The following is a 17,907-nucleotide window of genomic DNA, read 5'->3' as shown; positions in this document are numbered from 1 at the left end:
GGAGATATCTCGTGTGCACTAGGTGGTAGAAGTAAAGCGGTTGGCGCTGATGGTCAATGATAGAACAGGGTCATGGAAACCGAACCTTTCTGTGGTACATGAGGTTCTCCCGATACGTAGAGATCACAAGAAGACTGGTTAGCAAAACAGGAAGGTGAATGACGCAGGCCCGATGGAAGAAGTATACAAGGGTAGCTTAGCTTCAGTACATACTTTCTACGGGGCTATATGCAGCCTTTGGCCACGAAAAGCCTGAGGAATCAATCAATCAATCAATCAAGGATATTTGTGGAAGTTCCAACTACGGCACCCAATCCAAAATTAATGAGGGAAAAAACTCTAGTGACGATGCTAAGGTGCGGGGCTACATTACTATAGAATCTCTGTTTAGTTACAGCCTACCTCCTTCTTAATAAATTTCTCGTAGGGTAACTAGAGTAATCGGAAACACACCCTGCCTGTCAATGAACCGATGGCTTCAAGCGGCTTCATGGCCTCTCGTACGTACCTTCTGCCACGGTATAATACCACCCATCCGTATATGCTCCATTACCTTAGTAAACAGTTTTACCAGAAGTCGAGGATACAGGGTTCTTATATTTAAATGTACACTCTTGTCCACATTTATTGTGTCCATCCTAACTAGTAATGTTGCTTGGGTCTGCTGGGAGTCATTGACAGAGCTTATATTTTTCAACCGTTATTATTGCCAGCGGGGACAGTGGTTGGGAGTTATCTGTGCCAACCTAATGCGTCCAACTGATTGGCGCGAGTGACATTCCTAGACTTATTTTTGGCAGACAGTAAACTTATTGTCGAATCGCCAAAGCTCCGGATTTCCCGGGAACAGTGAAACGCTGTGATTATTAAATGCCCACATCCTTAACTATCGCCAAATCTACTGTGTTTCAGCCATGTGGTGGATGTAGAAGAGGAATGCTGACCAACGGATCAATGAATCCTGGTATCCTTGTCATTTGTGAGAATTAGTCTGTGCAGAAAGTACCTACGTTAGAGGGTCTGGAATCTGTTATTATAAGCCACGCAGGACCCTGGGAACAAAAGAAAAAGGGGGGAAAAACCCTTACCCCCGCAATTTTTTACACGCACGAAATCCAGGCGGAATCACTACGCCAACTCTCGATTACTTTTCAAATCACCAGCTCAAGATGCAAGTCCCGCCAGCCTAGTTGGATAACACCAACCGTCCAGATGAGTGGAAATTCGAGCAAGGCCTGTCTGGCCACACACTACCCGTTCTTGATCAAAGGGGGAGTGAGACTATCCACAATTACTCCCCAAATGATAAAAGAAGGTGAAGGACAAAGAAACCATCGCGGCTGTGGGGAACCCTGATGAAACTTCCAAGAGAGAAAATGAGGGTTCGAAATGGTAAGTAGATTATGAGGCCTTAAGTATTCTTGATCCTTAGTAACTCTTTTTGAATCACTGCAGATAAGTTGAATGGGAGAAGTATCCCGAGAAAAATACAGAAGCGCACAAGATTCTGACATCCCAAGCTTTTGACCCCTGTCCAGATTTCATGTTTGGACCTATTCTGGGGACCAACCTTGTTCTTCCTGGTGACAATTTAAGGAGTGGCACCGCGCGATTGGGGGCGGGCTGGCCAGTGTTCCGGATGACTCCTAGCGCACTGTTTTGCGTGAAAAACATCCTGATATACTTCACCTGCTGCAATTTCCCTACAATGGCGAGCCCCCGAAACGACTGGTAACCTCCAAGGTTGTCACTCCGAATCCTCTGCATTTCGTGCAAAATCATGGTGGAATTCCACTTATTGACAAGGACAAATGGAGTCTCTCGTTGGATGGCTAGTCAATCATCACAAGTTTTACACGCTGGACGACCTTCAAGACGAGACAAAAAAAAACTGCCACCATATAATGCTCGGGAACTCGCCGTATTAAACAGATTAGCCGGTATGGTGGTCAAGGAGATAAAGTTCCTCAGGCGCCATGGGCCAAAGGGGCCATTGGCACAGCACGACATCAAGGAATTAGTTTAAAGAAGGTAATCAAAGACTGTGGGGGACTTGTTACTCCGGCAAAGCATCTTGAACTTTATGGCGCAGAAACATGTGAAAGACTTGGAGGCGATGAATTAATTACCTGGTCAGTGTCCCATGGTCAAAAGCCAAAGCTAATGAAGTTATGTCGGCCTGGGAAATGGACGGCGAGCCATTGCCCAAAATCCACGGTTATCCTCTTCGGGTCGTGGTACTGGGATATATCGACGATTAGAGATATTCCTAGTTTTCTATTACCACGGATTGCACATTTCTTATCGGAGGACATAACGCTTGGTTGATTGTATTCCTTGGTTTAATATACAACGTTGTTATGGTTTGCAAAGATACGTGAGTAGCTCAAAATTCAAACAAATTTAATCCATACACATTAATCCATGCAAATTTTACAGTACTTCTTGCTCCTGCTGTTTGGATTTCGAAAAGCCATCCAAGGGCTTCAGATTGGAATTGGCAGGGCCCTGAACGCAAACACCATCGCAGCTAAACCGACTTCCGTGAACCGGACAGTCCCAGCTCTTCTCCGCGGCGTTCCAACTGAGGACCGCTTTCATATGAGGGCAGATAGCGCTGAAGCGATGCGCCTGACCTCCCTCATCTTTGTATACGGCAATGGGTCCTCCCGTGCTGGCCTTGTTAACAACACCACCACTGCCCACCGCGAGATCCTCGATATCTTTGATGTCGGAGTGCAAATAGCGCTTATACTGGCTATTAATTTGCATGTCATGCTTCAGCATGCTTCCAGTCGACTCGGCTATACTAGCCAGCCGCTTGGGATCGTAGAGGCTCGCCCATGGGTTCTCGACCCCTTCAATTTCGTCTGCGATCAGTTTCCCGGCCAATATACCGTGGGTTAATCCATTTCCGCTATCGCCTGTGACGACGTAGGTATGATTCATTCCTTGGTTCTTTCCAATAAAAGCCATATAGTCTACTGGCTCAAAAATCTGTCCGCTCCATTTGTAGTCAACGGAGCCGGCCCTGGTGAATCGCTGGCGCACCCATGTCTCCAGCTCTTGGAAGCGACCCTCCACTTGATCCTGGCCAACTTTGTGATCGCAGCCTCCAATAACTAGGTAATCTTCGTTTTCGTCACAGCTCGTAAAGCGAACATACTTGTACGCTTTGGCCTGGTCGTAAATCAGGCAGTCCTCAATGTAATCCTTAGGTACCCGGATGGCGATGCAGTATGTTCGCATGTATTCCAATTCCGCAACGATGCTTAACTTCTGGATCGGAATACAGGTTGTCTCAACTATATCACTAGCAGTAATTGAGTTGCCATTAGCTGTGCGCACCCGGACATGGTCGTTCTCTTCGATAGATGCCATTCGGGTATGGGTGAAACATTGGAAGTTTGGGTGCTTCATCAACCACTCAAGCAGACCAGCCATATATTTGGTAGGATGGAAGGTAGCTTGACCGAGAAATAAAGCTCCGTCTCGCTGGTCGATTTCGCCGTCCCATCCCTGGACAGTAAGACCTTCGCGGAAAGAAACAGTTATGCCAGCTTTCGTAGCACAATCAACTTCATCCCGGATCATGCCCACTTCCTCATCATGCTTGGGATCCTCGCGAGGGTACTGAGATATCTTAATCGCTGGTAGGTACCGGAACTCGCAATCCAGGTTGAGTTTCTTAACGATATCTGCTGCCCGGTCGATAGCCCAGGTGTGACTATCGGCCGCGACTGTCGCTCCTTTCCACCCGTGCTTCTTCGCAATCTCGCGATAGCCATCATCTAGGGCGTTTGACAAATGACCACTAGTTCTCCCACTTTCCCCGGAAAGCACGTTCCGAGCGTCGATCATGGTCACCCTCTTGCCGCGGGTGATGAGTTCATACGCAGTGGATATACCTGCTATGCCGGAGCCGACTACGCATACGTCTGTTGTGGTATCATGCGATAACGCTTCGAAATGAGGATATTCAGAGAAGGGCATACGATGCACCCACACTGGGGCTGTCTCCCCAGATGTGTTCATCCATTCATTCGCGCGAGCAATTGTAGCCATTGGGCGAAAGGTGGGAGTGGAGCGTGGAGTGCGAGGCGGCTTTTTTTTAGAGCTGCTGTAACAGCGAAAAGAGTTCGGGATTTTGATACTCGGCCGGAGTATTGCGAGAAAATTTCCCTGCGAATGGAAATATGCTAATTCCGGCTACATATTCTATTGAGCCTTTTTATGGGGCGATTTTGCTTTTCGGGCCCACCCATCATAGTGACGTGATGTCGATTGTATCGTAAATTAACCAAGGTTAGGCCTGCAGTCGACGCTTGGGGACTTATAAACATAGCAATAAGTGAACTTTGAGCCCGATTCAAAGCTGCTGACATGTTCTGGCTGATACTGATAGTGGCCAACTATCCGCGTCCGGATTCATGTTGCGATGCAGATCTTAACGGACTCTATCTGTACCAATAGGTAGTAACATCAGCTAACTCAGAGACCATTATAAGGCTAAAACGTATTTTTCTCATTTTCGGCGATATATTTGCCGGACCAGCTCATAAATTGCTGGTAGAATTCAATACTGGCTACTGAAAGCCTCACTGATGGCGAAACAGCGAAGACGGCAAAATGTGTATTCGGGACAGAACACGCTCAGGTACTGGATCTGGAAGCTCTGGCACTTAATTCATTCGATGCTACGAGATATTGGCCAAAACTTCGGTTCCCTCTGTCTAGTACTCTGTATAGTGCCTCCATGCGAATCCCCAGTCCGTTTAGTTGCAAGAATTCGGGAATCTCTTCTTGGACCGCAGCCCTGGGAATTTCCAGGCACTTCAAACAAGCTGCCTTCCTTCCTGGAAGCATGGTGCCCGTTATTAAGGCCCATTCCTTCTAGTTCCGGACCTTCTTTTACCACGACGCTCAACTGCGTCGTGTCGGAGTCAACTGGCACCTGTGCGCATTGATGATTTTCGATGAGAAAATTCGGGTTGACACGAAATACGGTATGAATGCTCAATACACATAAAATGGTAGCAAATCCTATCTTTTTAACCGGGCACCAGAAAAAAATCATTTTTCACTTAATCCAGAATAGGACATACTTTCATTGAAATGTGCTGCTACAGTGGTATTCTTGAAGCCTGTCGGATAGCCACAGCCTTGAGGTAGATGCAATTTAGCATAGTTCTACGGCATCCTTTCGTTATGCGCGTTCAGGCTACAAGCATAAATTCCTCAACTGACGCAATATATGCATCAATTGTTACACTTTTCCAGAGTCCCTGGATTATGTGCGACCATCTTCCCCCTTTGGTCATAGAAAAGTACCTCGGAGAGTCTCAGTGTTACTGTATCTAGTCTCAGATAGAACTTCAGGCTAACTCACTTTTGGGGGATGCTTCACGCCCTCATTTTCAGCCCCCTTTTCGTCGGTGATGATTTTCTCGACCTTTAAAAGTCATTTAGTTAGCATACACTGTGAACAATGTAATATCCTTCGAAAGCTGGTGGGAATTACCTCTCCTTCATGCCTGCCACCACGGATCTTTGTAAAGACGTGGTCTCCCGGGTGGATGGCCTCTCCGTGCTTGTCTTTGATATCCTCCATATTATCAATGATGGACAAAAAAAGCTCTGAATGTGAACAAATTGAGATGGGAGGAGATATGCAATGTAGTAAATAGCGAGCAGTTTGTATTTTGGTCGTGTGGAAACCCCGACCTGAGTCTGTCTATATACCGCCACGCTCAATGATCGAAGAGTGGAAGACAACGTCATGATCCGGTAAATTCTGTAACATCGGTGAATGGGGGATTTGCTTGTTATTTTGCCATTTAGCTGTCCAGTATCCTGCTGAAGCTCATTTAATTTACTCATTATATTAATCGCCCCAAGCAGTAAAATATCGACCTTAATTACTACCTGCGGTGTACAGAACCGACACTGGCAAAAGGTTTGTGAGGTCGTCCTCTAAGGTAGTGGACATCCATCTACAACCCCACAAGCTTTATTTTGATAATTAGATGTTCACTTCTGTGGCTATCAAAGATGTCATAAAAACGGTAAATTTATAATTTATTAATGGGATATTGGGGCAGGCAGCTTTGTGGGACAAAACAAAAAAAGGTCCTATACCAGCTGTCTCTGACTTTGGGATGGCGGTCGGGGGCGCCTATCTTGCAATCATCGTAGATCAGGATCGTCCCTTGAAGAAGAGGTAAATTACACAATAAATAGGTCACCTCAATTCAATGGCAATGCATGGAACATAATTAGCTATAGGAAAGGAAAATCAAAGTTGACCTGACGCGGGAGGGGTGATACGATTGTGAGATCACAATAAGTTATCCTGTTATTCTGCGCGACCCGGCTCCAACACTAGGCAAAAATCTCATGCACAAATCAGTAATGCAAACGGTATATCATCGTAACGTCATAGTTGGTTCATTATGACAGATGGTTTTGATTCTAGACTGTCATCAAGCCTGATTATGTGCATTATATTAAGCATGATATGTCCTGCATAGCCGGTGAGAATCGACTTCCAAGACTTCCTTTACCATCGATTGAGTATATCGCCATGACTACCGAAGAGAGGCTGAACCAAATGCGTGGCTACAAGGCGTACGTTCAATGAAATCTTCATGATGGCATTGAAAACGCGAGCTGACAACCCCGAACAGCACTTTGAGCAACCCCAACGTCTCCGACGAGGCAAAAGAACATGCAGAGCAAATGCTGCAGGAGCTTGGCGGTAATCAACCTCAAGAGGAGATCCATCACGCCCAGGGCTACGGTAAAGACCCGATGAGAGTAAATGCGGGCCTTAAGGCGTAAGTGCCTATTGTGGAAATCCCTTGCTATAAATCAAGTCGAACCTAACGGATGGAAAAGTGCGCAGCAGAACCCAAACGTGAGCCAAAGCGGCAAGCAAGCTGCAGCAGAGAAGTTGGATAGTCCGGGCGACTAAGCATGATCATGGCACAAAAGTTGCTAGTCTTATAAAACTTTCAAGTTTAGGATACGTTATCTCGAACCGTGCTATGTATATCCTGATAGTCGAGAATGTATAACTCGTTCTTAAAAGAATTTATGTATCAAATGTTCGGAAAACCTTGTACTTTCCTTAGGCAAAGGTACGCACAAAATAACTACTAGTATGTAGCATCTGTAAGCGCATGTTGCAGCTGTACGTAGATCTTCCAGAAAGAAATCAATTCCCGGACTTACGTGATACTATGTTTTGCCTAAGCTCTCCATATGATATAGTAAATCCCCCCCTGTTCGATCCTGGATTTCTAACTGACTGTTCTTATGTTGAGGTATTACATGTAGATACATATAGATACAACACCTCGGTTGAAACCTATTCTTTGAATAGTAACTATATTCTAGGTCAGCTCGGTCAGCAATTACCCACACTGAGTCAGCCGACAGATAGGTCTTGAGTACCAGTTATAGGAATTGCAGAGTAATCTGATTTCAATTTTACATTACATTATACCGAATCCAAAAACTCGAAAGCACTCAAAGCTACTGGGCCTCCGCCGGCAAATCATCTTCATTTGGACCCTCGCTATATTTGTTCTCGGTTCGGGGCTTCGCATGGCGAAGACGGTCGCCTCGCAGGATATTGCTGGAGTTGGCGATTTCTGCTTCATCTTCCTCTGTAATGAATCGTTAGACTAATCCTTTTCCAAGTACGTACGTTAACTTTTCTTACGTACCAACTTGTGCCTGAGTGTTGGAATATGGAGGCTGGATAGGGTCCGCATAGGGCGCCCGATCGCTCTGAACAGGCACTTGACTCCTTAGGTTTCTGTTGGTTTCTTTCGCATAGGAGTCGTCGGCAAAGTGGCTTGTGACCGGAGAGGGATCATTGTCTCTCTCCTCGATGTCTTCGGCTTCTCTTTCGTATTGGTTGGACATTTTCAGCTAATACGTAGAAGTGACAGAGATAATTGTTGAAACAAAGGTTAGAAGAACAAGAAAACATATAGCGCTTAATGAAACTGGACGGACTTTTAAATTACAGAATCAGGCAATTTCGTCATTATGAGGTTTGGAGGCGCCTTCGATATTGCCGTCGTTATGACGTTTGAATAATAATCCCAAGAGCAGGCCATACGGGCGGTTATTGGTCTGTGACATTCAATGATCGTTGACGCTGGAGAATATCACCTCTGGATCTGTTGTCATTAGTGTGTAACTATATCGCCCGAGTGAAGGAAAGGGGACGTTGGACCCGAACCCCAGGATATCTTCTCTACTATCGATCGATCTAGCCTTCTCCGCGGTTCGCGCTAAAGCGAAAGATCTTGAGATTAGGGGAGTTCTACTAAACCAGCTAGAAGACATTTTCGCTAATATAATTGGTGATTCTAGTGATTAAAGTCGTAGACATCGTCATAAACAAACTGAGAATCTACGTAGGAGTTAGTTCGTGGGAGTTTAATAGTTAATAATGTATGGTAAATGGAGGAAGCTTACGATTGAGTTGTTATGAATTCCGTCGCGCTGCCTCTCGACCGTTCATCAACAATCAACTCCCCGGTCACAGCAGTGCTGCTGTCCCCGGTTTAATATCCCGAGCATCTTGGAAGATCCTGGATGCGCTGAAGCGATCCTCCTCCCGTAATTAACGATGCGATTCTTCTTCTTCAGACGGCGATGATTGCGTCGGCTTACTCCCCATTCTTTGCTCCAATCATCCGGCTCCTTGTTTTCCTTGCACGTCCCTAGTAGAATGTCATGATGTCCGCTCAAGTCAGCTTCCTCCCTCCTGCTACTCCACCCCCTGCCTCAACCGATCTCGCCTCCACCATGACCGCTTCGCCCGTCGACTCCCTCTCCTCCCTTGCCTACCTGACCGACGAGTCCTCGTCGAACCTGGACAATCTCCTTTCCCAGCCTCCGGCGTCCGCGCCCGAAAACTAGAGCTGTGATTCCACAACCACCCTACAGTCCTCGAAGTCGCAGATCCGGAAAGGTCAAAATCATAACACAATCAGGCACTCCGACTCACTAGGTCCGACAACCGACCGAGACGAGGCGGAGCGGCGTGAGCGCGAGAACTCCCTGGCCCGCAATCGCCAGGCCGCCACTAAGTGCCGCCAACGGAAGCGTCAATTCACGAAGCAGCTAGAAGACCAGTACGAGGAGATGTCGCGAAAAAAAGTAGTCGCTGGAGATCGAGTTCGCGCAGCTCCAGAAGGAGGTCCTCGAGCTGAAGAACGAGCTGCTGCGGCACTCGCAGTGCGCTGATCCCGCCATCAGATCCATGTGGCTGGCATGGTCAAAAAGAGCCACATGGTCAAAAAGAAAAAGTCGTTAAGTCGCCCGGTCGATCCCCTTCGCGTCCTCCTGCGGTGTCAGGGTCGGAAAGCGCAGTGCTCGCCTCGTCCGTGCCGTCTGGCGATAAGGGCGGGTGTCGTACGCTGCCGGTCTCAGATTGCGAGGGTCAGACTCAGCGGCCGCGCCGAGATTCGATGTTCAGGCGTCAGCACCGATGCCAGTGTGGATAGTTCCGTCAAGAAAGGGCTGTTCGAGGAGATGGTAAACTTTGCTTAAGAGGTTTCCTTTAGTGTAGTATCGGGGCGCTTAGGTCGTAGCTTCCAGTAGCACTAGGATTTCATCGACAGCGGCGCAATTTACAGACTTCACGGGAATCATGTATCTCTAGAAACTTTCATCTGAATGGTGCAAACCAATACCTAGTTTCTCTTTACGACTACGCTCAACCAAGGTTACTAAGACGGCAAGCCTAAACATACGTTCATTCAACTATCTGGCGCTACATTTCAGATATCTAAGCATGGAGAGGAAGATATTGACAAGGTCAATATTATTCTCATTGCATATCTGGTCGAATTGAGGCGTAAGATGGCTGCCATGGCCGTCGAGAATAAGAAGACGATATCTTCCAGTTGTACGACCAGTAGTAGTAGGAATAAAGAGATTTTGAAGCCAGCACAGGCCTATCTCATCAGTGGTCCATCCATTAAGACTAACTTCAATCCTACTATCGCGTGGGAGCTTAATATCTTGAGATACCAACCCTCTATATGGACCTTCCCTTTGAAGATCGCACATGGAGGAAGTGCCCAACCAGTAGAGTTGATACATTCAATCGAAGTAACCTATGCTCGATTGCCTGGCTGTACGAGAGATGCCTTTCCATAATAATCAGCTCTAGTAACTACTTGGGCAGTAGCTACCAGACCCATAGCGAAGCCAGTCTCGTCAAAATTGTAGATATCTTCCTGTGCGATCCCATGCTGCGTTATAGTGATTTGTACGCGATCAAACCACTCCCTAATAACCTTAGGGTCTTCGCATTTCGCTCGTCGAAAATCGTAGCGTCGAGAATAGCGTGTTTTTAGCTCATTACGTCGTTTAATAAACTTAGAGACCCAGTTCTCTCTGACTGTCTGAATAGGCGTTGTACCGCGCGCAGCAAGAAGAATATCGGTCATTTCTCGTATATGCGAAGGTCAGGGAGGCGCTCCACGTCGATCTAGCGATAGAATCCATCGTACAAGCGATTCTTCTTCACATCAGAAGGAATAATAGCTTCACTTATTCGTCATTTCCGTGATGGCAGTGCTGGGTTTTTGGGGAGTGTGGCGGGCAAAAGTGGACTAGGGGTGGAGAAACGGGCAAGAGGGAGATGCAGTTTATTGAAGTTACTCACTCAGGGCACTCAGTCTTCCGCTCACCCCGTGCTCAGCATTCGCCTCAGGCTGCTCAGGGCGTGCTCGGGTCTACTCAGTGAGCAAAAAGCGGCGAAGGGTGAGCACTAAACCGGAAAGGGAAAGCGGTTGCCCTGGCTAGAAAATCAAGTACATATGAGGCATCCCGCCCCTGTAAAAGAGAAGTCAATAAGAATCAATCAATTCTCACTTCATCTACGCCTACCCGTCCAAAACATCGTTCCGTGCAACGTCCGCCACGAGCACACTGATCGTCGATACTGTCTCCAGACGCAGGATGGCAGCAGGTATTTATTGTTTAAGTCCAGAGCCCATTTCAATGATAGCTGATTGTCTCGAATCTGATGACCTCTTCAATTTCCGAAACTCTGTGTTCAATGTTTCAGGAACAGTTCTCTACGATTGTTTACAAACCGCTTCTTCCGTAAACGGATCCACTTGTTGACTCAGCATAGCCTTCTGGCATTATTGGACATCTCGCAACATCATCAGTTTAGTGCATCAATCCATACTGTGATCATCACTCCTGACCATTTGACCCCAAGCGGGCCCTACTTGCCTCCCTCGTGGAATTGGGATCCCGGTTGTCAAGATGTCGCAGACAAACAATGGTACAAGAAGTACCTGAACGAACAGACGTATTGCCGATTTACAGGTCTCGATACAGCATATCTGACGCAAATATTGAAGAATACGAGGAATTGTCAGACTCTTATTCTCGATGATCGGTATTGGCCATGGGGGGCTGCTCATATCAAGAGAGAAACCGGTTGCTACCCCTCTTCAAACGCCCGTAGTGACTACAGCAAAACATTCTTCAAACAAGTTGTCCACGTTCTTATTGCTGCTATGACTGCAAGCGGAATCCCGGTTCTGGACCTGGCCATAACTACGCAGCTCGAACGAATACACGTTCAACCGAGCATTCTTCATTTCCCGACACCCTACCTTAACCATGCATCTTGGGATACGGCGCTTGCTAGCCTACAACTCACCGTCGACCCAGGTTACGGCCAAGAGCCGATAGCTTGGTCAAAGCCTCTTGCGGATTTTATCATGCTTTTCCCGCGCCTAGATTGTCTCGATCTATATTTCGACACGCGCGTGGAACAGCCGGCGTTTCACGCCCTCTAAACTTTTAAGCTTGCCCCATCTTCTGGTCCTACATATTGGAGGTGTTGATTGCTTACCGGAGGATTTGCTGAGGATATTAGTCACCCATCGAAGCAGCCTGAGGGAAATATTTCTGGATATCATTGGTCTTAGTACACGAACCGGTGGCTCATGGCGAACACTCCTTGCTGCACTCCGGGAGAATCTCCAGCTCACGAGATTCAGAATGGTCCAGTGCGATGTGGACGAATATGACATCTTGTTTGAAGATAACAATAATCGTATATCGAATAAAGTGGACTTGAGTGGCAAAGACTCCCGATTACTGGATGATGTCATCCAGTCTATCACGAAAGTGATCCCTTGACAAAAGGTTGGACGCAACCGAGAAGGCAGTTGGCTGGCGTTTAAAAGATAGTTGCAGCATTATTCATTGACGATCCCCTCCTGGTAAAAAAGAAAGAGGGTCGTTCTGAAGTAGAAACGGTCTAGATAGTCTGAAGCAGAGAATTGCCTGACCCAGACCTACCTGGAATTATTTGAGGATCACACATGTACGTAGAGATAGACGGCGTCTTTGAGATTGAATATCAATAATCAGAAGAGAGCTATACATGTAGTTGACTCTAGATACACGACGTAGCGCGAGGAAGCAAAAGGTGTCGCTTCCTCGCGTTCAAGGAAACTCGAATAAGCTTTGTGGGTCCCTCACACCGTATGTCCTCGTATATGTTTCATGTCCATATAGGTCATTATTGGTGAAGATGCCCAGGTATCTTCTTCCGTCCTCGACGGCCAAGATTCGGCCTCCCCTGTGCTAAGGGCTTTGAGCCTCACCGTAAGTACTCAAGTCATGAAACTATTGGTCAAATTGTTTAAGGAAAAAGGAAAAGCGGCGGCATATCTCCGCGTCGTGGCCGTGTTTCAAGATAACCGGTCATCGCAGGGATCGTGTGGAGCTGGTCCAGTTTTCTGCGGTCTTGCCCAGGCATTCTTCTTGCAGCCTCTGGTCGGAAGGATCACCGATAGCCTTAATTTCACCGGCTCCGCCAGATTGTGAGCATACCCATCGCCCTCGCGGTTTGCAAACGCTCCTTGCTTTCAGCAATTATTCACTCCATTCGGGTTTCCACATGGACCGAGCTTCACGCGGGAAGCCGCCAGTAACAGACTGCTGGGTCTTCTGTCCCAACCTGTGATTAGTAAATAAGCCATGCGATCCTGCTGTCGCTTATGCGGCAAGTGATGTTTCAGATTATAGTTAAAGTCTGTACATCCAATAATATGGCCATTTTAAGAATAGTATCTCTCAGGAACATTATTGGCCATTTGTTTATAACAAGTAGGAGCTAGATAATAACGACAGCCTGCGCCGCCCACAAAATCGTAATTAGAATGCTGCCTGATATTAGAACCCTGCAATATGTATATCTTGAAGTCAGTTGACTATATTTTATCCCTGAGAGCTCACTTGACTAAAGTTCTTTTAGTTATATAATATTTGTTATGTTGGACACGAGGTCATTGATGAAACGTGTGTGCCTGAAGTAATTAAAAATGCTGTTAATAAGGTTAAATAAATTTTTATATTGCCAGCATCATCGGTTTAGTGTAACAGGTATTCTATTAAATAGAGTTATATCAGGTTATTAGGATTTTTTAATTGGGAAATTTTGTCTAACAGTAAAGTAATAGTCATGCGTAGGGATAGTATAGGATCTGGATAGTCTTAAGAGATTTATTACTCTATCCGCCTGTTGTCAATTTATACTAGATGGCAGGGTTCACTAATTTGAGGCATATATATTTGCCCTGGGCAAATACATAGAGGAGACTTGATAACCAACCGCTCTATGATAATTGTGCTCGTTAGAGGAAGGTGGCAGTATTCCAAATAGCGGCTTGCTTTGGATGTCTATCGGGTGGGTAAACACCAAAATAATATGGCATTCCCATTCAATAGACATCAATCTTCATCCAATGACATGATTCTGCGTGGATAGAATCCCTCCCTGATTCCTACTACATTCATGTACCATTCGTTCTTGTTGGTCCAGAGTAGAGGCAGCGATAATACAGCGATATGTAACTCTAAGGGAAAAGACAAAAAATAACGCTAGTATTATAACCCTGCAATATCATCCACCAAGAAAATTGTGTATCTCTGAGGTTGCAAGTGCGGGAGAATATACGCAGCAAGGAAAGGCTGAAACATATGTGCCTGGTGTTCCTTAGAATTTCGATATTCGTGTTTGCTAAATTATATTGCAAGGTGTAAGCGAAATGATGATGCTTCAATAGTCTATAGTGACCCTTCCGGTGTTGGCTTAGTATGGCGGTTGCTCTTTAGTCAGGTCATGTAACTAAGGTCTAACCATGGGTTGAGCCCAATCGCAGGTAAGTATAGAGTTTTGGGGAGCGACTAAAATCTTTTGAGACGAGAACCCCATAATCTAGGCATCCATATTGTATTGTAGATACACTGCAGCAGTTAGGATTGGGAACACTTAGATTGAGAAAGAGGGATGCATTGTCTAAGGACTTACCAAAAATTGCTATAAAGCAAGCTCTATTTCTGCCCTTACCTTTATTCATAGCATTATCTCTTTCAATCAAGACGTCTCTTGCTAACCAATCGACTCTATATTTTATCTATCTTGCTATTGAACGCTTACATCTGCTCTATCAACTACAAATTCTTGCCAATAATGAAGCGTAAGCTTTCCTCTAATTACTATGGAAGAGAGTCATACTGATATTGTTAAGTTTCAGGATCTATTATCTTAGGGTTGGCTTATATTGCTGTGTTAACATTGTCGGGGGCTATTCATCCCCCGATTACCAGTACTATAGACACTGCGCGCTCGCCAGCGAGCCCTGCACCTATACTGGAGCGTTCCAAATGGATACCTCTAGAACCATCACTTTCAAACATTTCTGTTACCCAGAACTAGGTTCCTCTTAGGCAACGCGCGAATTCGCCTGGAAAATGTGGGTCCTAGGACGTTGATGGTTATGTTGCTCGATGTAACTGTATAATAACAGGTTGGTATCTCTTTCGCTCTTCTATATGCATACACTAGACCTACTAATACAATTATAGGCAATGAAGTTGCAGACAGTTATATTGCTGAATATGCGACTAGTGCTTGTGCTGCATTCCTGAGCAGTATCCCTGGTGGCAAGGTCCTAGATAGCAAATGGCTACGCTTTGCTGTCAAGAATATCATCGATACCAGTGGTCAGCCAAGTGTTTTGAATTTTCGGTGGAAGAAGCTTTCCAACAGTGGCGTGACTCTTACACAGGAACTCTGTTTGGATGCATACAATATGCTGGGGGCTGCTGTCTGTGACCAAAGCCGTGGGAAATCGGCAAAAGGTGCGACAATCAAATTGGCAGGTAGTCAGGGTTTCGAAATTGGAATTGATCCAGATGAGATGAAAAACTTTAAGGACAAGGATAAGAAGTATATCAATATTGGGAAATTTATTGACGCCGTGGTTGGCTAACCAGATAAGGGAAATTATTTTAAAGGGGGGGGAAGGGGTTTATGACGGGCCAATAGCAGGTCAAAACTCGTTATAAACAGTTGAGATAACCAGAATGCTATATCCCACACCAACATGAGAGCGAACTTGCGATTATGCATTGCACGGTTACCAACTGAGAGAGGGCGAATATTTATTGATATGCATGCTTATTTCCTGTTTTGTTCCTGTCATCTTAATCTTCTTATGGAATCTCGCCTGTTAGGTAGTAGTTAGGAAGGTCTCTATTTAAACTTCTTTCTTGCTTGCTTTGGCCGCTAAACGTGATAAATATACCAGGCTTCTTGCATAATTTAGGTCTTTTTGATAATCTTAAAGAATCTTTCAATATCGTCTAAATTCGTTGCATTACTGCGCGTCAGGTTTACCTTGATCATCATATGTATTTATGGCCATATGTTGGAACTTGTTAGATTAATATACTAGATAACCCCCAAATCTTCCTTACTAGTGTCTACTGCTAAAAATAATCTACCTCAGCGATGTGAGGACCTAAGTCAGAGTGCGTAGTGGTGCTGAGCTTTACCACTACGCCACAACCAAAAAAGGCGCAAATCGATGACCAAACGGACTATATAGCAAGTCGGGTCCGTGACAGGCGATCACGCCTTGGCCATTAGAATAACCTACCAGTCCAGAGCCATTAACCAGCTAACAAGGAAGCCTATGGTGGTCCCATGCCAGTGATGTAAACCGGCAACAAGCTAGGTTTATTAAAAAAATCAAAAAAGTGACTCGCTTCTTGTCATGAGCTGACATGGCGCCTAGGTAATATAACCACTTGACCCGCTTAGCGGAGGATTTAACCCACAAAAGCTTCATGTGCATAATGGCTTTCTTCTCTACAGTTCATATTTTCATGAAACGAGATAATACATTTATGTACTTGAGCTCGCATGTCACAGTTCTACCCACTAGAACACTAGGGCAATCCAGGCATACAGCAAGCAGTCTTGCGATTTTATGAATACTAGAAAAATCAACTAGTAGAAGCCAATCAGGTCTGCTTAATGTGGAAGTGTTGGTTTCCCTTAATATTGCCTTGTAAGCTACGCCAGGGTCGGACTTTTCACGCCTGGCCCAGGCAAGGAAGCCTCTCTACTATATAAGGACCAATAACGAACTGAACAATCTACTAGGCATCTACTTTACAGGCCAATCCCATTGCTGTTTATTCCATAACCCGCTATGATACTGTTTCAGAGAATCACCTTTTATCCTGGGGAGCCATAATCTAGGACGATAAGCCTAGCCGGGACTTGTCTAGTATGGTAGACCAGCCTCAACACTCGGCTAACGCAGGGGGTTCTTTTTCTTTCAAAAAAGAAAAAAAAAAAAAAAGTTTAGCCCGATGCAGGACCGAGGGGTATGATCTGCATAGATACGCAATCATGGGCATAGGTGCAAGGTAGATTAGGGCCATATTGTCTGGCAAGCCAGTGAGGGAGAAACTAAGCGCGCCATAAGTTAGGTGGCGCCCCATGTAACCTTTATAATATGATACCGCAGCAGCATTCCCAACACCATCGGCGTTAACAGCTTCACCTCGGGCAAGGCACAGTTGCTCCTTCATCATGATATTCCACCCTTCTTAGGATGGATCCATAGCCTAGCTGACCAGTTGAACCCTTCTAACCTGCTGTTATCTGGATTAAACCGGGCAGTGAAAAAAGGCACAAGGGCCCCGCCAGACACTCTTTGTTCTTGGGGTCGGCTGACAAGAAATTGGTATCGAACCGATCCACGAGTCATACTTAGCGCCCACATCCCCGCCGTGATCACTTCTGTGGAAGCCACCAGGCTCAAATGTGATAACCTCACATTGCTGCCTGTTTGCCGTCGAACCAACCCCGGTAGCATATCCAGGACGAAGAGTGGAATGTTATAGTCCTGAGGGATCATCCTCCAATAAGACTGCTTGCGACAATAGCAAGAAGTGTTGGCTGGCAGGAGCCATAGCCATCGTCCAGTATATAGGAGATTGTTGCCCAGTAATTTCCACACTTCTATTCATTCAGTGTCCTCCGATACCCCATTGTACCCTTGCAATTGATTTGGCATTAAGAATCCCTGCCCCATGTCTACGCTGTGCCAATCGCTCATGCGGCTAGGAAAGCCCAAAGGAACCAGTGATGAGCACCAGTCGCTGCCAGAGTTAATAAAGGAGCTGGAAGATGATACTATACTCCTAACTGCTGCCTGGCAAGGCTCCCACTTCTATAAATTCTGTACGGACTAGAACTAATGCTGAAACTGACCCTAGTTAGGTGGCTAACATACAGCCAATCATTCCGCCATGCGAACAGCCGATTTCCATAGAATTTTAATTTCGAGCATTTGAACAGGTTGCACAGCGACTTGTTTGATGTCTTCGGGAATATGGAGGACTCGGTATGTCTCAGCTTATATAAAGCTTGTCATTTCCCCCCAGATGAGATGGGAGACAACTGCCCGGCAGTAAACACTAGTAGCCCGAAACAACAAAACTTTGTTAAAGATAATCACTACCTTGTCCACAATACCCTGGAAT

At 45.8% G+C, this 17,907-nt stretch overlaps 5 protein-coding genes across 5 annotated transcripts; 3 read left to right on the top strand and 2 right to left on the bottom strand.

Annotated features, from left to right (window-relative positions):
* Positions 1–2,433: 2,433 nt before the first annotated feature.
* Positions 2,434–4,065, bottom strand: KD926_004469 (FAD-dependent oxidoreductase; the record flags this gene model as incomplete). Its single annotated transcript, XM_053095175.1, has 1 exon — positions 2,434–4,065. One exon carries the CDS (start codon positions 4,063–4,065, stop codon positions 2,434–2,436), a length of 1,632 nt encoding a protein of 543 aa, XP_052950134.1.
* Positions 4,066–6,396: 2,331 nt separating this feature from the next.
* On the top strand, positions 6,397–6,973 carry KD926_004468 (Con-6 family protein; the record flags this gene model as incomplete). The annotated part of the gene is made up of 4 exons (XM_053095174.1): positions 6,397–6,420; positions 6,476–6,627; positions 6,687–6,836; positions 6,898–6,973. The coding sequence occupies 4 exons, from the start codon at positions 6,397–6,399 to the stop codon at positions 6,971–6,973; spliced, it is 402 nt and encodes a 133-aa protein (XP_052950133.1).
* A 563-nt stretch (positions 6,974–7,536) lies between these two features.
* KD926_004467 (uncharacterized protein) lies at positions 7,537–7,932 on the bottom strand (the record flags this gene model as incomplete). Its single annotated transcript, XM_053095172.1, has 2 exons — positions 7,537–7,670; positions 7,731–7,932. 2 exons carry the CDS (start codon positions 7,930–7,932, stop codon positions 7,537–7,539), a joined length of 336 nt encoding a protein of 111 aa, XP_052950132.1.
* An 894-nt stretch (positions 7,933–8,826) lies between these two features.
* On the top strand, positions 8,827–11,849 carry KD926_004466 (bZIP transcription factor; the record flags this gene model as incomplete). Its single annotated transcript, XM_053095171.1, has 5 exons — positions 8,827–8,921; positions 9,015–9,258; positions 9,808–10,162; positions 10,710–10,773; positions 11,213–11,849. 5 exons carry the CDS (start codon positions 8,827–8,829, stop codon positions 11,847–11,849), a joined length of 1,395 nt encoding a protein of 464 aa, XP_052950131.1.
* A 2,687-nt stretch (positions 11,850–14,536) lies between these two features.
* KD926_004465 (uncharacterized protein) lies at positions 14,537–15,338 on the top strand (the record flags this gene model as incomplete). The annotated part of the gene is made up of 2 exons (XM_053095170.1): positions 14,537–14,543; positions 14,932–15,338. The coding sequence occupies 2 exons, from the start codon at positions 14,537–14,539 to the stop codon at positions 15,336–15,338; spliced, it is 414 nt and encodes a 137-aa protein (XP_052950130.1).
* Between the last annotated feature and the right edge of the window lie 2,569 nt (positions 15,339–17,907).

This window comes from Aspergillus affinis, assembly GCF_023601865.1.
Source record: "Aspergillus affinis strain CMG 70 chromosome Unknown NODE_213_length_32043_cov_88_928737, whole genome shotgun sequence".
Lineage (NCBI taxonomy): Eukaryota > Fungi > Ascomycota > Eurotiomycetes > Eurotiales > Aspergillaceae > Aspergillus > Aspergillus affinis.
This window is presented reverse-complemented; position numbering and strand designations above follow the sequence as displayed.